The sequence below is a fragment of the Haliotis cracherodii genome, unplaced genomic scaffold (genome assembly GCF_022045235.1).
Source record: "Haliotis cracherodii isolate W230 unplaced genomic scaffold, xgHalCrac1.p SCAF_1, whole genome shotgun sequence".
In the NCBI taxonomy this organism is placed as follows: domain Eukaryota; kingdom Metazoa; phylum Mollusca; class Gastropoda; order Lepetellida; family Haliotidae; genus Haliotis; species Haliotis cracherodii.
The window spans coordinates 41,617,242-41,640,787 of record NW_027266264.1 but is presented as its reverse complement, the minus strand read 5'-3'; the positions used below and the strand labels follow the sequence as shown (position 1 = coordinate 41,640,787).

The following is a 23,546-nucleotide window of genomic DNA, read 5'->3' as shown; positions in this document are numbered from 1 at the left end:
ATTCCACAATGTCACAGGGACTTAGCAATATACTGTCATATTCCACAATGCTCCAGAGACTTAGCAATATACTATGATATTCCTCAAACTCACAGAACGTTAGCACTATACTGTTATATTCCACAATGTCCCAGAGACTTAGCAATATGCTGTGATATTCCACATTGCCCTAGAGACTTAGTAATATACTGTCACATTCCACAATGCTCCATAGATTTAGCAATATACTGTGATATTCCACAATATCCCAGAGACTCAGCATAATACTGTGATATTCCACAATGCCAAAGAGACTTAGCAATATACTGTGATATTCCACAATGCCCCAGAGACTAATCAATATACTGTGTTATTCCATACAGCTCCAGAGACTCAGCAATATTCTGTGATATTCCTCAATGCCACAGACACTTAGCAATATACTGTGATATTCCACAATGTCCCAGAGACTTCACAATATACTGTGATATTCCACAATGCCCCAGACACTTAGCAGTATACTGTGATATTCCACAATGTCCCAGAGACTTAGCAATATACTGTGATATTTCACAATGTCCCAGAGACTTAGCAATATACTGTGATATTCCACAATGTCCCAGAGACTTAGCAATATACTGTAAGATTCTATAACTGACCTGTATGCAATATTCTACAAGGTCACGTGGGCTTAGTTACATTCCATGATGTTCCACAATGTCTTATAGCCTCTGCAGTAATTTTAAGATTTAATATCTACAAGGCCCGACAGACTCAGGAAAAAGTACTGATTAGCCAATCAATATACTTGGATATTCTACAAGGTCTCACAGGCTCAGCAAAATAATATGTTATCCTACAAGGCCCTACAGGCTCATCAATACACTAATCTCAAGATTTAAGATTCTACAAGGCTCCACAGGCTCATCAATATACTGGGAGAACCAGATATGCGTCAACGTCTCAGTACGATATACTGCAAGGTCCCATAGCCTCAGCAATATACTATGAGATGATGCAACGTATGATAGGCTCACCACACCCCACCAGCTACTACAAACAAGGGATCAACAAAAATTATGTCTCAAATATGACATTTGGCGCCAACACTAGTGAGGAATCAAATCCGTTCCAGCCATACACAGGCGAATACAGGAGTGTTTAGGCAGACAGTTGACTTTGTATAATGCATTATAAATTATTCACTTTCAAATATTTGAAGTTGACTCGTTTAATCCTGTTATTATGTTATCCCTTTTTTAGTCTGGTATTAGGGTTATCGTTTTTGGTTTTTGTATTCTCTACTTTGACTGACCTTATCACACTTGTACGAGTACTTCCACGCGTTGCCGTCTCTTTTCCATCATGTCATGTGATACAGGTCATGTCTACAGCGGCACCTCAATGAGAGCATGTGAGGTTTCCAAGACGTCAAAAGATGGTACTGCCCGGATGTCGGCATTACATGCATAAAACAAGGACTGATCAGCATAGAGTCACTATGCTGTATCCGTCTTAAACTGCGGCATGGTATCTTAGTGGGCTAGCACTATGTCCGGTCTCGTACAATCAGCCACACACTCATACATGGTCGTCGCTACGACGTTTGAACGCAATGTTAAACCTCATTTCATCGCCTTTTAAAAACGAACAATGGAGACAGATATCTATACTTTGTAACTAATAATATCTGATTCATGCACTATTTTATCTTTCGAACAATGTGTCTTGTAATCACACTTATATAAAAGAAAGACAAGTAGTGTGTAGATTCATCAGTTAAGATAAGTTCCTTCAACTTTGATTGGTTTTTAGCGTGTCACTATTTTTACATAGTGTATAACATATCAATAATTCCTAACTGAAAGGTCATGTTTGACCTATGAGAAACACTTTTAAGGCATTTAAATCATGTCACAAAATTGTTTAAAAGGTTTCACATTAAAGGACAAGTTCGTTTGAAATACGGTGAACTATGAAATAAAAAAGTTGTATTTAGGTACATATAATACTATTCTCTCTATATATAAACACTTTCCATGATACATCTGTGAGATTTTACATGTTTTTAACTTCCCGGGCCAAGTCGGGGCGGAGCGGGGCGGTCGGGTAGCCTAGCGGTTAAAGCGTTTGCTCGTCACGCCGAAGACCCAGGTTCGATTCCCGACATGGGTACAATGTTTGAAGCCCATTTCTGGAGTCCCCCATCGTGATATTGCTTGAATAAACGGCGTAAAACCATACTCACTCACTCACCAAGTCGGAGCGAACACAAGTCAAACATATCTGATGATTTCGTCCAACCAAACGGTTCTGATACAGATTAAAATGGTGGAAATATAATTCACGGTGAAATAACTTTATTATATTGTTGGATATACAATTTCACTCAAGCTCAATTCCTTGAGTTAAACTATTCTTCCTAAATGTCCGAAAACGTTTGTAAAAATGCATTCATACTGCATTTTCGTACCGTGCATTCATTGTCATCTATACCTAATTGTATAAATATATCCCTGTCATAGTGTATTACAGGAGGGAGAGAGACCAGCATTTACGTTTCTTATAAGTAAGGTTATATTTGCTGAACAGAGACGCTAAGGACAGAAACGTGATCAAGATCTGAACAGACGTACCACTTCATGTTACCACAATTAGAAAGCTCGGAAGAAGTAGAGAATTTTGTCATGATACCATTGAGATAGATGTATCATAAGAAAGCCGAATTTGTTTCAGTTGTAGGCTATGAGTATCTACATAAACACAAAATGAATACTTGTATTGATTGCTTTTCCGTTTCTGGAGGTTTTGTCCCTCCTGTTAGTTACCATACTGTCCCTGCTGTTACCCATTTCAAACGTTAAAAGTAAATTGAATAATTCAACATTGTGCGCTGTACTTGTGGCATACTACCAACAGGGTCCTGCATAATATTTGTAATAATAAGTCTAAATAATTGGTGAATATCAAAGGTGGACTATACCATGCATATGAAACAATGACAATGACTGTTGTGTATATTTTGATTATGTTATAAATCACAGTATAGATAATCTTATCCATTTTAGCAAACTTATTCAGTTGTACCTCAGTAACAGGAGGGACATTTGACATGCAGTTACCTTTTGTCAATTTTCATACGTGAAGAACAATCATTAAGATGTGAATTTCATGTTTTGTATTCTGAAAAGGTCATGCGTTAATGACAAAAACAAAATATTTTTAACACAAACGAGTTTTGTCATTTTTGCCGTGTAGAAAATCTGACATTTTCTTAGAATTACTAATAATATACCATAGTATACAATCTAGTATATACACTTGTACATTCCCGAGTACATATTCGTGGACATATGTACACTTGTACGTACATATACTTCTACATACCCATGTACATATATACTCTTGTACATGTGTACCTTTGTACATCTATAACCGTGGACATAAATACCCTTGTACATATCTACCGTTGTATATCATCTTGTGCATTATATCCCCCTGGATGCCGAGGTTTTTTTTCTGACGCACATTTTCCAAAGATCTGAAAAGTGAAGGTTGTGCGAGAATAGCGCTCACGCGGCACTGGATGTATCTCGGGCTATAAAATTACGCAGAGGTGGAGAGTATTAAATTTCCTATTTGATGGTGTAAATTTAACTGCAAATATTAAACCGGTTTTAAAAAAAGACACTTCCAAGTGTTGTCCGAGAATGTATTCTGCGTTGAAAAACAGTAAATTTCTCCGCATTTCATCGTACACCGATAAAAGTACTGTGCGACGATTTTTTTATGAAGAAGCTTTACGGAAACTGTATAAAATACTGCCTAATTACTGAACGACATAACTACATATCAAAAGGAGTTATATGCATATGTATAACGACATACATTCAATTCCAAAAATAGCATGCCGTAAATGACGAAAACTGATTTTTCTCTATGACGGCAAAAGGCGACAGAGAGGTTACACACGTACAAAGAAAAGGGGGCATAACTCCGCTAAGCCTAGCACTAGTTTATTGTCACTCAGGTCACTTGGTGAGAATTAGCTGTGGGTAAGGATAATATATTTTCGTGGTGTTTTGTTCTCGAGGAACCAAACTATTCCAAAACAAATATCCATATTGAAACTGTATACGTTTAGTTATTTAAAAAAAAACCCATAAGAAATGATGAAATCGTTCTTCATAAAAAAGAGGTAATAGAGAAATGGATGGCCCTATCTAACCTATAACTTAGTCCTTAGATTCCACCTTTCAGTATATAATTATCCATGTAGTTTATCCAGATTCACGATGGTTAATTCTGACTCGATCGCCGAATGACAAGTGCGACGCCATGTTTGTTTATAAACACTGAGAGTAGTCCCTACTTGACCTTTGATATTTGCATCTCTATCCGCATATGACCCCAACGGATATCGTTTTTATCCGTTGGCTTTATCCTGCCGAGACACCTACCCATTATATGATAAATATATAATACAAAAGTCCAAAGATGAGCTGTATAATTTACTCAACCGGTTTCACGAATGTGATTTTCAAGAGTACAGTTATGCTGTTACGTTGTTTTGACGTCACAGTGCACTCTAACATAGTATGACGTCATAGTGCAATCTAACTTTGTGACGTCACAATAAGACAGGCGTAGGGCGATAGGGTAAACAAGTATTGTAGTGGCAGTAAAATGTACAGTAATTGTATAAAATAATTCAATTATTTCAGGCCATTTAATTAATACAATAACTTTCTTTCATCTTTCTCAGTGCATCATTGTCACATTTGTAAAACGCGCATATCACAAACAAAACAAAAAAAATATTCCAGGCACATTGATCAATGTGTTGACTGAGTGGGATACACCAGCAAGAGGGGTCCCGTATTTGTTGTCGGTGGACCCTCACTCTCGCTCTTAGGGTGTCCCCTGCCTGTCCAACGTATTTGGCTTAGCATCCAGCACCTTGTATGACATAAATCAAGTTTTTCGAAGCACAGTTCATATTTTCACGGACATAGAAAGTTTTAAAAGAATGTAAAAGAACAATATTGTAAAACATGAGGGCAAGTGCCACAATTAGGTCTGTTACACTTTTTGTACTGTTTTACATTCTTTTTTTCCTTTTTAGAAAGAAGCCCTAGTAAGAATCGGTTTCATATTTTGGCTCTGTCTTTTACTTTTAAAGCTTATTTTGTGCCATTTTTTTGTTTGTTTTAGTCCTTTACATTTATGTAAAGAATACAGTGTCTCCCGAACACTTCCAAAAATTTCCGGGTTTGGGGGATTAAAGGTTGTAGCAAAAGGGAGAACACTCTCGTTAGGTTTATCTTTAGGTTTTAAAAGATCACAACGGTTTTGTGATTTAGCCTTGTTTATTGCGTCTGTTACAGTTTTTCTAGGGTAGTTTCTTTCTAATAGTGACTCCCTCGGTTCATCGAGTCTATATTGTGCACGATCTGAATTAGATACTATAGCGCAGATTCTACGTGCTAACGAGTAAGGGACACTGTTTTTAGTATGACGGGGGTGACTGAAATTGCAATTGAGGTATTGTTTGTAATCGATTGGTTTGCAATATGCATCTGTTTCAATATTATTGTTTGAAATTGTAACCATAACATCTAGAAACGATTGATTGTTATCATCATTTGTTCTCATTTCTAAAGATAAAGATAAAACTTGGATGGAGTGTCTGTAAAATATATATCTAACACTGTAGATCGTCTCCATTCCGGTTCATCTAAAAGTCTGTTCCATTTATCTAGGAATCCCTGTCCAAATTGAATGCCTAATTTTTTATCAGTTTTTAGTACAGTTTTTCCTCCAAATAACCAAGTACAAGAGTTGCATAAGAAGGGTCCATTTTTGTACCAATTGCTGTGCCTTTAACTTGTTTGTAATGAGAACCATCAAATTAAAATTATTATTGTTCAGTATTAACTTAGTACTATCTGTTACACTTGCCGGGAAGCAAGGTGAGATGCAGCCACGAACCTGTGGGGAAGAATAACGCAAAGATAATAGCTGATGTTCACTCAGTGCTTTACTGTAAAAAATGGCGAGTCTCATGAAGGCAAAGCGCATTCAACATATGTATCACCAAACGGTTACACAAATAATTGGTTACATGTTGATAACATCGTGTAGTGTGTACTTCAATCTATATACTTTCATTGCTTGTTGTCTAGGTGTATATTTACTTAATGAAAGTACAAACAACTCTGCACAAAGAGCACATGGCAATTACCGAATGGCACTATAAAGAACTACCAAGTAACTACAATTCAATTGGAACAACCACTGTGTATTACAGAACAAGATAATCCAGAAATGCCTGGCATATTAATGATCATCAAGACACTGAATATGCATCTTTGTAATGCTTAACTGCTGTTGTTACATACAAGGTAACAATACTGATTCAGTCTTATGCAGTTACTTTAATATTCCAATGTCAGCTTGATTATTGATTATCTTGTTTGTATAAAAAGTAATATTTAAACAACACTTTTGTGCTTAACAATAAATTTCAAAACTAAAACAATTAACAGATTCTGACAGGAGATGACCCATTTCACACAGGCTCTTATTGTTTATCATGACGATGAGATACTACTTCCAGAAATTCCCTGCAATTATCGCTAGTTGCATGTACATTTAAGCTTATTCCTTGGTATACTACTGTCATTAAATATAATTCCAAATACAGAACAACTTCCTTCCAACACATGCCAAAAACAGTTAAAAGAGATGAAAACACTCGGAGCAATTGTTTACACATGGGCGCAGCCATCTTGAAACTCTCAGCGCCCTTAGCGGAAGGAAGATAACTCTTCCTGGCATAACATGCCGACTAATAGAAACCATTGAATGTGGAACTTAGATGAATTGATTGACTTATTAACTACTAATCATACTCCTGGGAAACATCAAAAATATCTAACATTCCTATATAATAATAGTATTTGATGGCTTAGAATATACACAATTTACATCAACTTGACTGGTCACGTTACCCGTGAGGCCGGTGCAGTCTGACCCTGAACTTGCCTAGCTAATTCTAGCGCTTTCACAATTTGTACAAACTTATCACCTACATATATGGAACCTTGGACTTATAATAAATGTTTATGTATGTATATTGATGTGGTAATTACCTGTGGGGAAGAATAACGCAAAGATAATAGCTGATGTTCACTCGGTGCTTTACTGTCAAAAATGGCGAGTCTCACGAAGGCAAAGATGAGAACCCCTTAGTTGAAATACCATATAAGGACGTGCTTACATAGAGTTGCTTCCCCTTTGACCACGGTTGACACGATAAAGAATGCCATAGCTGCAGTAACTGAGTGACGAACTATTAGATTTTGTGGGCCCCCCTTTTTAAATGCAACATTAAAATAAAGCAATTTACCACATGTTACACTATCGATAAGGAATTCCGAGGTAATGTCTTCTCGGATCCCCGAACAGTGCTTTTTTATTCAGTATTCAATAGCTTCTATGCCGAGATCATGGGGAATGTTTGAATATAAACTAACTACATCAAAACTGACTAACTTTGTACCATTTTCGACTGAGGCGGGAAGTTGGTTCAGAAAATCAGTGGTATCTTTTATGTAGCTCTTGACATGTTTAGTTATGGGTTTTAACACTTTATCAATAAGGTCACTGATTCTGTGTGTGGGACATTTGGGTCCCGCAATTATTATCCGTAATTTTAAATCATTTACGGGGGATATTTTGACATAAGCAGAATTCAATGCTCGTCATTTTTCTTGGACCTGTAAGCTCTTATGAACTTTAGGGAGGCCTTAAAAATTACTTTCTCACGATTCAAAATTAAATAAATAATCCTCTTCGTTTTTAGTCAGGCATTGAGAATCTTTTAAGATTAAGTAAAACAGATTTCTTCGAACTGTCTGAAAGATTTCTGTAACGAGATTCATCTTTTAGAATATCTAATGAGAGTTCTTGGTAATAATTACTGTCCATCATACATTCGAGTACATATACGCAGAAACACATGACTGATTCTGAGAGAATAATATATCAATGAGAAGTACAAAAGATAAACACAGTGCAGTGTGCGGTGCAGATATTAAGATATACAGGACAGCAAATATATAACAGATACGCCTAGTTCAGTGTAATTTGAAGCTCTCCTCTGCGCTGTATCTTCGAGCACCCTCCATACTAATGTGCAGTAGCAAGACGACAGTGAGAGGGTGGTCGGGGACAGAGAGCGCCCATACACGGGTTAGATCTTGTTGTGAGACTGTTTTATCGGTTGACACTTCACCTCCTTTTGTGCCTCTGTCTCCTTGCTTTCATCCCTAATCTTCGCGGGACATAAATGTCCCGGTGGACATGCACATTTGAATTTCACCTCTTTTACTATGTCCGTCTTTTTGTTTAGATCCATAAATATCGTTGCGCACACACCACCGTTCTCCTTGCACTCAGGCTGAAATGTCAAAAGATCAAATGATGTGGTATTTGGTGTAGTGAAGGATAAATTACTATATAATACTAAAGACTCACAGTGAGTTTCCTGAAAATTCACATTTCTGTCACATTTCCCACAATTTGAAAATATATCTGAATCAAGCATTTGCACTCCATTCTGGCAATAATGTCTCCGTCAATATGTCACAGTGGTATCAATATTTACATGAATAGAATTTCGGATGCCATGGGCCAGTGGAGCTTTACGACAGACATTGTTACACCAGATATCACTTCTGAGTGTAATCGTTTGTGTGATAAATGATGAACGATACCACTTAATTTCTGGAGTGCGAAAAAAAAGGGTTAAGCTTTACAAATGGTAAAAATAAAAAAACTAATCTGAGTAAACTGCTTAAAGCACATGTTTCATTACATTCAATTATAGCCACCAGAGGCTTCTCCACTTCACAGATATCACATTCACACAATACATTTCTCACAAATGAACATTCGAACTCTCCTCACTCTCGCAGATCAACATGCATAGTTTTCTTTTCACAAAACATTCGATGAACTATCATCGACAAACTATCATACACCTATTACTCTCACAGATCAACATTTAGACAATTGTACACACCCAGAGAACAACATTCACGCACTTTTTGCTCTCAGAACAACATTCCCACACTTTCTACTCTCACAGAACATTCACAAAATTGTACACACACAGAACAACATTCCCACACTTTCTACTCTCACGGAACATTCACAAAATTGTACAGACACATAACAACATTTCCACACTTTCTACTCTCACGGAACATTCACAAAATTGTACATACACAGAACAACATTCCCACACTTTCTACTCTCACGGAACATTCACAAAATTGTACAGACACATAACAACATTTCCACACTTTCTACTCTCACGGAACATTCACAAAATTGTACATACACAGAACAACATTCCCACACTTTCTACTCTCACGGAACATTCACAAAATTGTACATACACAGAACAACATTCCCACACTTTCTACTCTCTCAAAGAACACCATTCACAAAATTGTACACACACACACACACACACACACACACAGAGAGAACAACATTAACGCACCTTTTACTCTCACAGAACAAGATCCACACGCTTTCTACTCTCTCGGAACAACATTCACACATTTTTACACTAAACTAATATCATCCACACACTTGGCATTATCACAAAATAACATTCACTCTCTCCTTTCATATCATAGTCCATTATTCACTCCCTTTCATATCTCTTTGTTTGAAAGGTCCCACAGACTCAGCAATATACTGTGCGATTCTATAAGCGACCATAGTGAGAGCAAAATACTGGAATATTCTACAAGGTCCCACAGCCTCAGCTACATACTATGATATTCTACAATGTCATAGTATGGATCAGCAGTAATTTCAAAATTTAGGATTTTACAAGGCCCCAGCGACTAGGTAATTTACTGTGAGATGTTTCAAGGTCCATAAGACTCAACAATATACTGTGATACGCTGCAAGGTACATCAGACTCAGCAATATACTGTGATACGCTGCAAGGTACATCAGACTCAGCAATATACTGTGATACGCTGCAAGGTACATCAGACTCAGCAATATACTGTAAGATACTGCAAGGTCTATCAGACTCAGCAATATACTGTGGGATACTGCAAGGTCTATTAGACTCAGCAATATACTGTGAGATACTGCAAGGTTTATTAGACTCAGCAATATACTGTGAGATACTGCAAGGTCTATTAGACTCAGCAATATACTGTGAGATACTGCAAGGTATATTAGACTCAGCAATATACTGTGAGATACTGCAAGGTCTATTAGACTCAGCAATATACTGTGAGATACTGCAAGGTCTATTAGACTCAGCAATATACTGTGAGATACTGCAAGGTCTATTAGACTCAGCAATATACTGTGAGATAATGCAAGGTCTATTAGACTCAGCAATATACTGTGAGATACTGCAAGGTCTATTAGACTCAGCAATATACTGTGAGATACTGCAAGGTATATTAGACTCAGCAATATACTGTGAGATACTGTAAGGTCTATTAGACTCAGCAATATACTGTGAGATACTGCAAGGTATATTAGACTCAGCAATATACTGTGAGATACTGCAAGGTCTATTAGACTCTGCAATATACTGTGAGATACTGCAAGGTCTATTAGACTCAGCAATATACTGTGAGATACTGCAAGGTCTATTAGACTCAGCAATATACTGTGAGATACTGCAAGGTCTATTAGACTCAGCAATATACTGTGAGATACTGCAAGGTCTATTAGACTCAGCAATATACTGTGGGATGATACAAGGTCCATTAGACTCAGCAATATACTGTGAGATGATGCAACGTCTGAAAGACTCGTATTGGGGCAAAGATAATTTCTAGCATTTTGCAACAGGGGTATTAGTTCAGGCAAAATAAGGTTTCACTTCGAACAAATTGCAACAGAATTTATTTCACCACAATGCATTTCTACAAGGTCCCATACTAAAAGTCCCAAGTTTTAGTTTGGGAACTATGTCTAATTTGCATAATCCAATATGACCACCAATTTTCAATATATCGTCTATGTTTCAGATGAGGTGCAATCTTTTGATGAAAAAATGCATGTGTTGTGTTTCTAAAAAAATATTCACAATTACTGAACGTTTTCGACTTTTGATAAATATGACTGTGGAATATGTTAACTCTAAAACAGTATGATAGGACTTATATGCATAATTATTACTTGGCACACTAACTCACTGAAGTATAGTTTACACTTTACACAACTCCGTCACCATTGCCTCCTAGTGGCCAAAAATTCCATGATGGCCGCTAAGATAATGCTGGATAGACATGGAATATCAATGCACTGTTGGTCTCTGCTGTCATATTTCAGTAATTTGAACTTCTACATCAAGGTAAACAGACCGAAGGATGCATGTAGAATACTCAATCATTTGCATAAATCCAATTTCATCACCAAATATCAATATTTATCTCGTAAATGACATGTTTAAGCGAGTTTAAATATCAATATTGATTGTTATTGCCTGTATCTACTTATTACCATGACAATAAACACTGTAACAAGTTTTGTTTTCATTCATGTTGGAAACAAGTATGTCCTCTCAGAATTTACGAAAAACCAGTTGTTTCACAAGTAGTTGGTTAGTTGTTTCCTTGTAGTTCATTTGTGGAAGTCCAATATAACTACCAAATACCAATATTTGAAGATAAATCTGAAAATGGGTGATCCACTGCTCATTCAGTTACATGATTGTGTGATTTATGAACATTATTACTTGAGTTGTCACAGTGAATGCTGTAGCTTGATGTTGCAGGATCATTATACCTCGAAAGCCTCCGCTGGTTTGTCATCATCAGCTTGTATCGTGGCATTCGCCGCACACAACACTGATATAAGACCATGATTCCGGCAAGTGCTTCTTCTTGTTTTACAGTCGCATTTGTAATTACAACAGATGATATCCGGGAGTGCTGAAGGTGCCGCAGACTGATTTGTCTGTATTGGTAAGGAGCGTCCATCTATCATGTGCCATCCTCAACCCAATGGATTCATACTGAACATCCTTTCCACTGAATTTTCTGGTTGTAGGCACGGGGGCTGTGGCATCTTGTGGCTACGGAGGTTGGTGGCAGAGTTTGTGGCTCTGCATGTGGCAGGTTCTTCGTCACGTCTAACAATATCACTTGTACCTTAAGCTATCCGGTCCTTCCGCCTTACATCCGCCATATAAATACCCAAGTTAATGTTCGCCTGTTTTGCAAGTACAGAATTGCACCCAGGTCTATCCAGTTTGTCTCCCAGATTGGCAATAAAGTGCTGTTTTGCATTGTTCAAGAATGTTTCCTTCTTCGATCGAATGACCATTCCCCCGTTTATCAACATGCACACCAGTATAGTACAAGATCTATCTACAAGCACTGTTCATGTATGAACTCTGTAGTCACCCACCATCATTGTTTATATCATCCTCCCTTGCACTGCAGGTCAGTAAGGCAACACTTACTGATGCTAGCTGGAACTCCATCCAAGTGAAAGAACGAGAACCTTGAAATGTCCAGAACATTATTGATGGTAGTGCTCTACTTCACCGGCTACCCTGACCAAGAGGTTCTACGTTTTATCACGTATGTTAACTATAGGCCAGCGATATGTTGTACATAAATATGCTGCTGGTAACATTGTCTTTAGTGGCTCCAATGATGATCCATAAACGAAAGATGCTACACAGAGGCCTGTTCTGGGGAGAAAGATGATTTCACGGGGGAAATGGATATTTAATCGTAGAAGGAAGAACTCTTGAACAAAGCAAAAAACAAACAGCGCTTTGTTGCCGGTCTGGGTGACAAACTGGAGAGAGCTTGGTGCAGCACAGTCCATGCAAAATAAGACACTGTCCTGGTGGGAGATGACACAGATATGCTCATCCTCCTTCTTCACCATGTTAAAATGGAAGCATTTGACTTGTTCCTGGCACCAGAACCCAAGCCAGCTTCAAGCAGGAACACGTTTTGGTAAATGAAGCAATCAACGCTACTGCTGGGCAGTGATGTATGTAAGCATGTGCTCTTTTTACATTGGCTGTGAAACCACTCCTCGACTGTTTGTCTTGGGAAAGGGTCTAGCATTGAAGAATAATGCCTTGTTCTGTGATCAGGCTAAAATGTTCAGCAAAACAGAAGAAACTGGGGATGAAAAAGTCATCACCGAAGCGGGTAAACATGCACTAGTGTCTTAATATGGCTGATGTAAGAAGGAAGGACTGAAAAGCATATGATACAAGCGATTTTGGGGGAAGATGATGAAGAACATATTACTAAGTCGAGACACAAACTCTACCACCATCCTCTGCAGCCGCAAGATACCACAGACCTCGTGTCTATTACCAGATAACAATAATAATAATCATGGGACCTTATAGAAATGCATTGTGGTGAATACATTCTGTTGCAATGTGCTCCAAGTTAAATGAAAAAATGGCCTAGATTGCCTGGACTATAGTCCACATTAAACACACCAGCTTCTACAAACAAAAGGATCAACAAAAATCATGTCCCTGTCATGGATTTTCCGGCCGCTTCACCGTCTCAAATGTGACAATTTAGAGCCAACACCAGTGAGAAATCAGATACAGGCCAACCATACACAACTCATTTTATTCTGCTATTATGTTATCCCTTTTTTAGTCTGGTATTAGGGTTATCGTTTTCGGTTTTTGTATTCTCTGCTTGGACTGACCTTATCACACTTGTACGAGTACTTCCACACGTTGCCGTCCCTTTTCCATCCTGTCATGTGATATAGGTCATGTCTACAGCGGCACCTCATTGGGAGCATGTAGGGTTTCCAAGACGTCACCTCTGTCTCCACTACAGTAGACAATTCTCCACTCTCACACTCACGCAGTTTATCTTCAGATATCAGCGATTGGCAGAACCGGTACTGGACCTTCCAGTGACCTAAATACCCAAAATTTATTTTAAACTCACATTCAAGTAAACATACATATATGTGTTGAAACGTGTTGGACGGGATATTTGGGGGACCTAAACACCTACTGTGTTTTAAATAGTATAGAGATAAACTCGCTTATTTTATTCGGCCTTCCGCATCATGTGAAAAGGCAATGTGAGTTTTTTCGTGTCACCTCTCTCGTAATGCTGCCAGGTAAGTGCTCTGTCGTCGTTGTCACTCCACGCCGATCCACAGTTGCCGTCGCTACAGGTGCAATAGGGGCCCTCGTTAGCAACGTAACCATCTGGGTACTTCATCAGCGTAGTACAAACATGCCGTCGTCCCCCGCAGATATCACTGCCTTTTGGTGACTGAAAATAAAGTCCACCGTCAGCGAAATGGAAACAAGCTTTGCACTGTTTACTAATGGTTCCTTTTCACCCAGCTCAAGATCGTTCCACCTTAAAGTCAGTAGTGTGTAACGAAGCGGTTATTTGACATGTCTATGACAAATTTAACTGTAGTACATATAGAGAATCTCACCCGAGTGTCTTTTGATATCAAATATATCAACACGAGTTGATAAAAGTGGAAAAATTCCGAGGTTTGCCGAGGATTTTTGCCACTTTTATCAACGAGTGTTGATATATTTGATATCAAAAGACACTCGGGTGAGATTTTATTTATCATCCAACATCATTCTTTCAACTTTTCCAATTTGTAGACAGTAATTAGGAGTGTCTTCAGCGTAAAAAGTACTGCAAACAGCTTCAGCATCAGAGCCGTTAGTGATGTCATTTGATTGTGACGTCATGGTAACCAGTGACATCACAATGGTCTGCAAAGCATTGTGATGTAATTTCATTGCAGCGATATCTACAGTGTAGATATCGCTTGATCTAATCCCAGCGATATCTCCTGTGGGAGCAAGTTTTGGATGATAAATCTGAAGTACAAACATATGTCTAAGAAAGATGACATTACCACATAATCCCCCTCTCCCCAGCAAGATATTCTACCTTGTAAGTCTTCTATACTACATATGTCCACACCTGTGGATAGCTAGCTCAAGTTCAACACTTCAAGAACAGAATATAATCTCCTAGTCTTCATTCCCCTTAAGTTCAATTTTTAAGTTGAGAACCCCCTTTCTAACACATACAACCTCATGCAGGGAGTTATGTGATACAGTAACCACAGTAATCAGATGTCGTGATTGGCGAGTGAAAATATGTTGATGAATATCGCCGTTATAACAACGCCTCGTATCCGACTTCGGCGGACCAAACAACATCTTCACACCCAAACGTCAAAGCCCCAAAATAGACACAACAGTCTCCTCAAAAATACATTAAGCAACTGATCTAAACACCGCCAAAACCACCACACTAGCATAGATACGTGAAAAATGCCACTTTTACACAGGCGGGTCCTCTAAAGCTGGCTCAAAACACACAGGATTCGGCATCCACATTTCCCAACCCACAAAATAAACTAAATCTTGTAGACCCAAAAACAAGCAATCAATCTTCACAGCCGAGCTAATGGGGATGGCTACAGCCTTACACAACCCCAAAATAAAAACAAAAAAACCCCAAAAACACAACTTATTTTAACTGTCTCGTTAAGTGGACTACCGTCTATTAAAAGCAAAACCACAAAAAAACTCGCCCTAATACACCAAATACTGAAAAGTTCCAACCAGCTCAATAAACTAGGCAAAATATAGAATTGTATCCCTGCCCACGGTGGAGTGTTCGGAAATGAACACGCTGACAAAGCAGCCAAAGCAACCCTAAAACAACCAGGAGTAAGCCTTAACTTACCAATGTCCAAAAACGATATATAGAGCATCACGAAGGGATTTTATCTCCAAAAGTGGCAAAATAACTATCAGAACTCAAACTGCAAGCTAAAACATATGCCCCAAAAGCCACTCAAAAAGGTAAAGACTCATCATAAATCCAAACATCCAACGTAATAATTAAACTACCAACAGGCCACAGTAAGTAAGTAAGTAAGTAAGTAAGTAAGTAAGTAAGACTTCGGCGGGTTGATTTTTGGAACAAGGAAACGTAGGTGCGATATTTAAAAAAACACGATGCTAAAAGTAGACAAAAGAGGCACGATTTGTGGATAAAATTAAAAGTAAGCGTTTGGTGGTATAGGTTTTCGAACAACTGTGCGATAATCCAATGTCTTTCATCACAAAATTGAGACAATTAAAGTCGCCTTTCATAGTCTTGATATTTCACATTCGCCATTATAGAATAGTGATAGAATCATATCAACAGATTATCGACATCGTCGTGTTCTTTGACATCAAAACAACTGGGACGAAAATCAAATTGGTTTGTGCATTGTCCATGTTGCGACACTGCATTTGCAATCATGTTAGAACAATGTCTGCACAGTGTCCAACAACCTGCAATGATCTTATGATGAATACATTACTCACCTCCTCCTCTTCATCACATCTTACTGTTGTAAGTAGCAGCATGGCGGCCAAATGCAGAAGCCACAACATGTCCGTTTTCGTTTCCATCTTGCCACAAGCACCCAGTTGATCCGGTCAATTTATGCAAAATGTGAATCTCAAAGCTGCGACGAGAACTGAGTGTGAAATTATTGCAGAGCTGAGGAAAATCAATACATGTGCGAAGGACCTTCTGTGAGAATGACTTCAGTGAACATTCCTCGCCGATGCGTTCCTGTGGAGAACATCGATATCCACCATTCCTTCTGCTCGCTACTCAACATTCAACGTGTTAGCATGCAAGCAGCGGACACATTTATTTCTGACAGCTCAAGTAACATCAAACCAAACACCAGAATAGAAGCGACCAGTCAGCAGACATTATCTCTGACAAATGCACTGCGGGTGTTATGATCCTTGAAATATCGGCACGTCCCTTTGTTCTCATTAAATATTAAAATGTTAGAGAGACTGTAGCTCCAGTTACATGCGCAGTGCCAGACGTGAGAGCCAGTGTGAGAGGACCCGTCGAATACATCAACAAACATCGATCCCCTTACACATATGCCATGGTTTTGGTTGTGAACTGCTGTCAGATATTCATCACTAGATCCATGCGATGATTGGCAGTTATAATATGCTTCTTATCTTTTTTTTCACAAACTGCCCTGAACCCCTGAAGATGTGTAACTGTATCTATGGTCACCACGTTATGTTACAAAAGCCCCGCGGATCAAGGGAAGTTTTTCCTTAAGTTTGTCGTGTGGGATAGTGGTGTACGAAGTTGGATATTGGTAATATATAGTTTCAATTTGGGAATCGACCCGTTACAATTTACGCGAAAGGAGATTATAGTGTTAGAAAGAATATATGGACGTGAAAAGAGATTATACTGTCAGAACGAAGTGATGAATGGAGATTATACCGTTAGAATGAAGCGATGTACGTGAAAGGAGATTCTTCTGTTGGAACAAAGAGGTGAATAGAGATTGAACTGTAAGTATGGAGATGTGTTCCTGAAAGAGATTATACTGTAAGAGCGGTGTGATGTACGCGAAAGGAGATTCTTCTGTTAGAATGAAGAGATTCATGTGAAAGGAGAATGTACTGTCAGAACGAAGAGATGCACGTGAAAAGAGATTTTACACAGTCTGTTAGAATGAAGAGATGTACGTGAAAGGGGATTATACTGTCAGAACGAAGAGATGCACATGAAAAGAGATTTTACACAGTCTGTTAGAATGAAGAGATGTACGTGAAAGGGGATTATACTGTCAGAAGGAAGAGATGCACGTGAAAAGAGATTTTACACAGTCTGTTAGAATGAAGAGATGTACGTGAAAGGGGATTATACTGTCAGAAGGAAGAGATGCACGTGAAAAGAGATTTTACACAGTCTGTTAGAATGAAGAGATGTACGTGAAAGGGGATTATACTGTCAGAAGGAAGAGATGCACGTGAAAAGAGATTTTACACAGTCTGTTAGAATGAAGAGATGTACGTGAAAGGAGAATATACTGTCAGAAGGAAGAGATGCACGTGAAAAGAGATTTTACTCAGTCTGTTAGAATGAAGAGATGTACGTGAAAGGGGATTATACTGTCAGAAGGAAGAGATGCACGTGAAAAGAGATTTTACACAGTCTGTTAGAATGAAGAGATGTACGTGAAAGGAGAATATACTGTCAGAAGGAAGAGATGCACGTGAAAAGAGATTTTACTCAGTCTGTTAGAATGAAGAGATGTACGTGAAAGGGGATTATACTGTCAGAGCGAAGAGATGCACGTGAAAAGAGATTTTACTCAGTCTGTTAGAATGAAGAGATGCATGTGAAAGAATATTATACTGTAAGAACGAAGAGGAGAACGTGAAAGGGTATCATACTGTTAGAATGAAGAGGTGTACGTGAATGGATGTTATACTGTAACAATGAAAGGACTAATGTTGTTTCCTGTATTTTGCTTTGCGTGACAGTGTGTATAACACAGGCATTCAGTGCCTTGGCATATCTGTTATATGTGAGTGTACAGTCAGATACATTCATATGATAATCCTCCTGTACAAACATCGGTGCGTTTGACATAAATATGACTTTGGCACACGACCAAGGTACGCGCTCTTAACATAGATATGAACACATTCAGGAGTATTTATTGATTTAATCTTGTTATTTTCATACACACATAGATGTGGACGTGAGACGTATTTTTTTGTTTGTTCGTTGTTTAACGCAATATTCTAGCTATATGACGGCTGTCTAAATAACCGAGTCTGGACCAGATAATCCAGTGATTGAGATCATGAGCATCGATCTACGTAATTGAGATACAATGACATCCATCAACCAAGTCACCGAGTGTGACCACCCGACCCTATGTAGACATTGTTTTTATTCAAATATACCTGTAGAAGAACTTGACAAGCTTGTTTGATTTGAGCATCGACATTGAAGTTGATATGAACTTGACAAGGATATGCTACAGTTTATACACGATGTCTATGTTTAACGGATATACGACAATTGGGTTTGAACACACATAGATATATTGATGCACCTAGTATGTAGCTGACAGGTGTATGAAGTTTGTGTTTTCATGCACAACGATAGGAGTGAGTATGGTATTACGCCGCTTTTAGCAATACTCCAACAATATCACGGCGGGGGACACCAGAAATGGGCTTCACACATTGTACCCATGTCGGGAATCGAACCCGGATCTTCGGCGTGACGAGCGAACGCTTTAACCACTAGGCTACCCGACCGCCCCCACAACGATAGGACGCACATGAACTGTTGAACTGCAAGGAACTGGTTTGCTCTTAATGCCTGCCAACAGGTTGAATAAATCCATAACGAATGAGTTATTGTCATAAACTAGATTTACACTTACATCATTCAATAAAAAAGTTAAATGTAAGTAAATATAATTCAAACGAAGAGTGAAAATGCTAAAGAATGCAGTGGCGCCCGAACACACCATTATTGATTCCCATCTTGCATCGGCTCAGTATTCTCCCCTTAAGGACCCGCCTGTAGCAGCTTGGACCTCGTGCTATTTAAGAAAATCAATAAAGTGAAGGAGTTTCACTTTTCGAGACAGCTCTTGACATAAAGGCGACGCGAATGCCTCGAACAGTAACAGTGACTTCAGTGATATGTTTAATTAAATGCAATATCAAATGCATTCTTGGCCCTTGGACGTTATATTTGTGCTGCAAGGAATGCAATGATGAAATATTATCTTATTATCTCACATAAGAATGGAGCAAGAAAAGACGCACTCAAGCTCACACCGAAGGTATATGATCAGCTCCATGAACTGTTGAACGTTTAAGAACTAACTGTATAACAACAAAATAATGGTTTCCATTTTATAGTTTTACAGAGAAACAAGGGCGATTTGGTCAGTATTTCAGTTATATCACCGTGTCTGCTTAATGTGGGAGGAATGCCTGAAGTGTGGTATCAGACGTTTACATTTGAAACTTACGGGCGAGGGCGCGGTACTAACAAACCAATAGATATGATCAGGGCTAATCTGGGATTCGAACCCATGATGACAGGAATCTGCACAAGTAACTGCGGTATCTTGGGCGACTGGGCCACTCGCACCTTCGTATGTACGTTATAATGTAAGCTAATACATTATAAATAAGAAGCTTTCAAATATTATTCCTAAGGGGACATCCCATTTGTCCCCATACCTTTAAATCACAAATGTCAAGGTTGAGTTCTGCCAATGTCAAATGCCTGTTAACCACGTGGTAAAATGTATTAGTCCTGATCATACCCCATTTGTCAGACATGAGACTATGAGACTAAAACATGCTCTTCTTTTATATGAAATTCTTCACTTCTGAGTTTCCACACTATCAACAGGATACACTAAATCATAAAACACATTTTTTTTCAGATTGATTCTGCTTCTCATTTTCTATGTTATTAGTGTACACACATTTCGTAACAGAACTAATTCTTTACACTTTTATAAATCAGTACAAATAAATTTGTTAACTCAATTTGTGATGAAAGCTTGTTAGACTCACCCAATCTTGTTCTTGCTGTACAGGTAATGTTGAAAGTGTACATGGGGCGTACCTCTCTGCGATGTAACAAAGTCAACTTTTTGAAAACCAGCCATGTTTTTGACAAAATCAAATATTCTGACAATATATGCACAATTAGTAAATATATATTAAAAAAATGAAAAAACTCTGTATTCTTGTAAGAACCTGAGTTGAGAACTTTTAACATCAGTGAACATATCATTATGCATTGTTGACACTTAAATATAATTTTGTTTCACTATTTCACACTTTTTCGTTTTGTTGTTTTCCTGCTTTATGTTTTTGTTTTTCAAGACAGCCTACGGGACTCAATCCTCGAATAAGCACCGTTCTTGTCTGTATTTCGGAAGGTACATTGACCCGCCACTTATGCGAGACAGGAATTGTTTTTGTCGAGATCTCATTCAATATTCTTTCAATTGCGCGTCTCCGCGATGTCTCGTTCTTGCGTCAGTTGAACTGGCGTATATTCTAAGAATAACGACCGGGGAGTGGTAGGCTTGTGGTTCGATTCCCTGGCTACGTCACACCAAAACACGTTAAAGTATGGTTCTTCTTGTTACCCTGCTTGGCGCTCGTCATTAAGGAATTTAAAACAAGGTATACTGTTACTTATGTCTAAATTCAAACATTTCCCGCTTCGCAATTTATTCTCCGATAAATCGTAACTTGTTTGTGACTCCCATACATAGACAAACCCTAGTCGAAACGACAAATACTTTAAGTTGAAAACCCATTTTTGCCATTATTTGCTGCTTGTAAAGCATTGTATAGCACTTTCTGGATATTTTACATTTGACATATACAATATTCTAATCCAGAATTATATCAAACGTTTTAACGCAAAAATATACAAGGGGTATCTGCCACATTCACCCAATGTGTAATTTGGTGCCGAGATCTTCACTCCAAGGAAGCGTTTTTACACGCTAACACGTGAATGGTTTATATATTTCCTACACTATCCAACCCCCAAACCTCAGACCAAAACACTTCATTTGGGCATATTTTTTTGTAATTATCCTCCAAAATAATTCATACGGAATTGGATTTATATCTATGTAGTGCCCTTAATTCGCCCCACAAACATATTCTAGCATGAGACGCCGCACCTTGAGTATGCTTATCCCTGGGTAATGATTTACTAACTTTTATACCCAAATATTTATAAAATGTCAGGGACTTGAGACATTTCCCTTGATAATGGTTTTTTTCCCTTCTGGGGAGAATACTCCCATTCTTAGAAACAACTGCAACCACTTTAGTCTTATCCAAATTAAACGGGAAAATAAAGTTTTTTAGCCCATGGGCTAAAATTAAATTTTTAACTTGAGTGATCTCCCTTTCCGGATATTCCTCAACACGTGTTGTGGTAGGCCTATATATGGCTAATTTGCACCAATTTTGCACCTTAAGCGCTGTTAGAGGTTTCCACATATACAAGACGCATTGGACCCCTAACGTAGATGACATTCTTGAAACTAAGTGTGACAGTTTAAACACATCTGACAGACACGCCGCGTCGGTACTGGATAATAACGTCATTGTGGGTCACGTTCCCGTTCAACAGAGTAAATTGTGCAACTACTTTCTTCTTCGTGGAGGTGTCATTCAAGTAGAAATTCTCTCACATAAACCATCACGTTCTAATCTACTGCAAGGTGGACTTGAAATTCCTGCATTGTTTATATTCATTGGCAGAGAAAAGGACATTAACAAATTGCCTAACATTTTACAGGAAATAACTGTTCAAGTTTAAAGTCATGGCGTCCAGAAAATCATTTACGTTAGGTAAAAAATTAGAAGCTGTACAGAGAGTTAAAATTAGTTTGAAGGTAATTTAAGAAGGGCTGCCAGAGAATAAAATATTGATCGAAAAAATCTCAGAAGATGGATGTCGGAGGAACAGGTCATGTCAAATAATGACGGCAGAAGGAACAAACGTCGCATGGGCAATCCTGGGCGTAAACCGCAAGAACCAGACCTCGAAGAAGCATTGTTGGTCTGGTTTAAAGAACAAAGAGCTGAAAAGCACTTGTGAATTACATCACTATGAGGGACTGGGCATTAACGCTGATGAAGGAAATGGGAATTAGCAAATCGCTAAAAATTAGTGATTCTTGGCTCCGTAAATTTTGCAAACGCCATAACATTTCATCCGGGAAGATCACCCATCACGGACAGCAGGACTTAATGATTCAACGAATGGTCAGCTATGATCATCTCCGTGGTGTGCAACAGTTGGCAGCAGAACTCGACAAAACCAAGATATTTAACATGGATGAAACTCCATGTTACATCGACATGGCAGGGCAGACAACGCTCGACTTTGTTGGATCGAAGAACGTTGATGGCCTGACGACTGGACACGACAAAAACAGATTCACCGTTGTTCTGTGTACATGCTTGGATGGACGTATCCTCAAGGTCATGGTCATTCTCAAGAACCTGGTCCACCTCCCAAAATGCAAAGTTCCAAAGACCATTGAGTTGTTTGTGTCCAAAGGAGGTTCAATGAATGAAACGCTGATGCTTTCTTGGATAGAACGCGTGTTCAAATCCGTGGATCGTATTTTGCAAATCAACCATCGCTACTCTTGATGTACAGTCACAGAAGTCATTACACTGATCCTGAAGTCCTTGAATGTCGCCACTAAACTTATTCCTCCGAAGACGACACCCTATCTCCAGCCTCTTGATGTGTGTCAGGTGGGGTCAACGCTCCATTCTAGGCTGCAATGAGAAAAGCTTGGCAGGATTGGTTGATCAACGGGGACAAAGAATTCACCTAAACCGGGAACAGAAAGAAGCCATCTTATGATGTTCTTCTCCAGATGGTTTCGGAATCGATGGAATCTATCCCATCTTCTGTCGTCATCCATTCCTTTCAGCTGTGTAGTGTTGCTTAGTTCGGCAATGAAAATCTGATCTCCCGACTACGAGACATCCTCCAATCCTCTGAAGGCTTTGTTCACTCGGATGAGAACAAAGACGACGATCCCTTTGAATACGTGCAGTCCCGGTAAGCATGGATATAAGAATGCCTTCATCATG

The 23,546-nt window shown here is 38.6% G+C and overlaps 1 protein-coding gene across 1 annotated transcript; it reads right to left on the bottom strand.

The window, feature by feature from the left end:
• Positions 1-5,054: 5,054 nt before the first annotated feature.
• On the bottom strand, positions 5,055-16,869 carry LOC139478023 (uncharacterized). Its single transcript, XM_071260409.1, has 4 exons — positions 16,407-16,869; positions 14,142-14,319; positions 13,733-13,953; positions 5,055-8,443 (listed from the first exon to the last, which is right to left on the bottom strand). Exons 1-4 carry the CDS (start codon positions 16,491-16,493, stop codon positions 8,237-8,239), a joined length of 693 nt encoding a protein of 230 aa, XP_071116510.1. The 5' UTR covers positions 16,494-16,869; the 3' UTR covers positions 5,055-8,236.
• Positions 16,870-23,546: the final 6,677 nt, after the last annotated feature.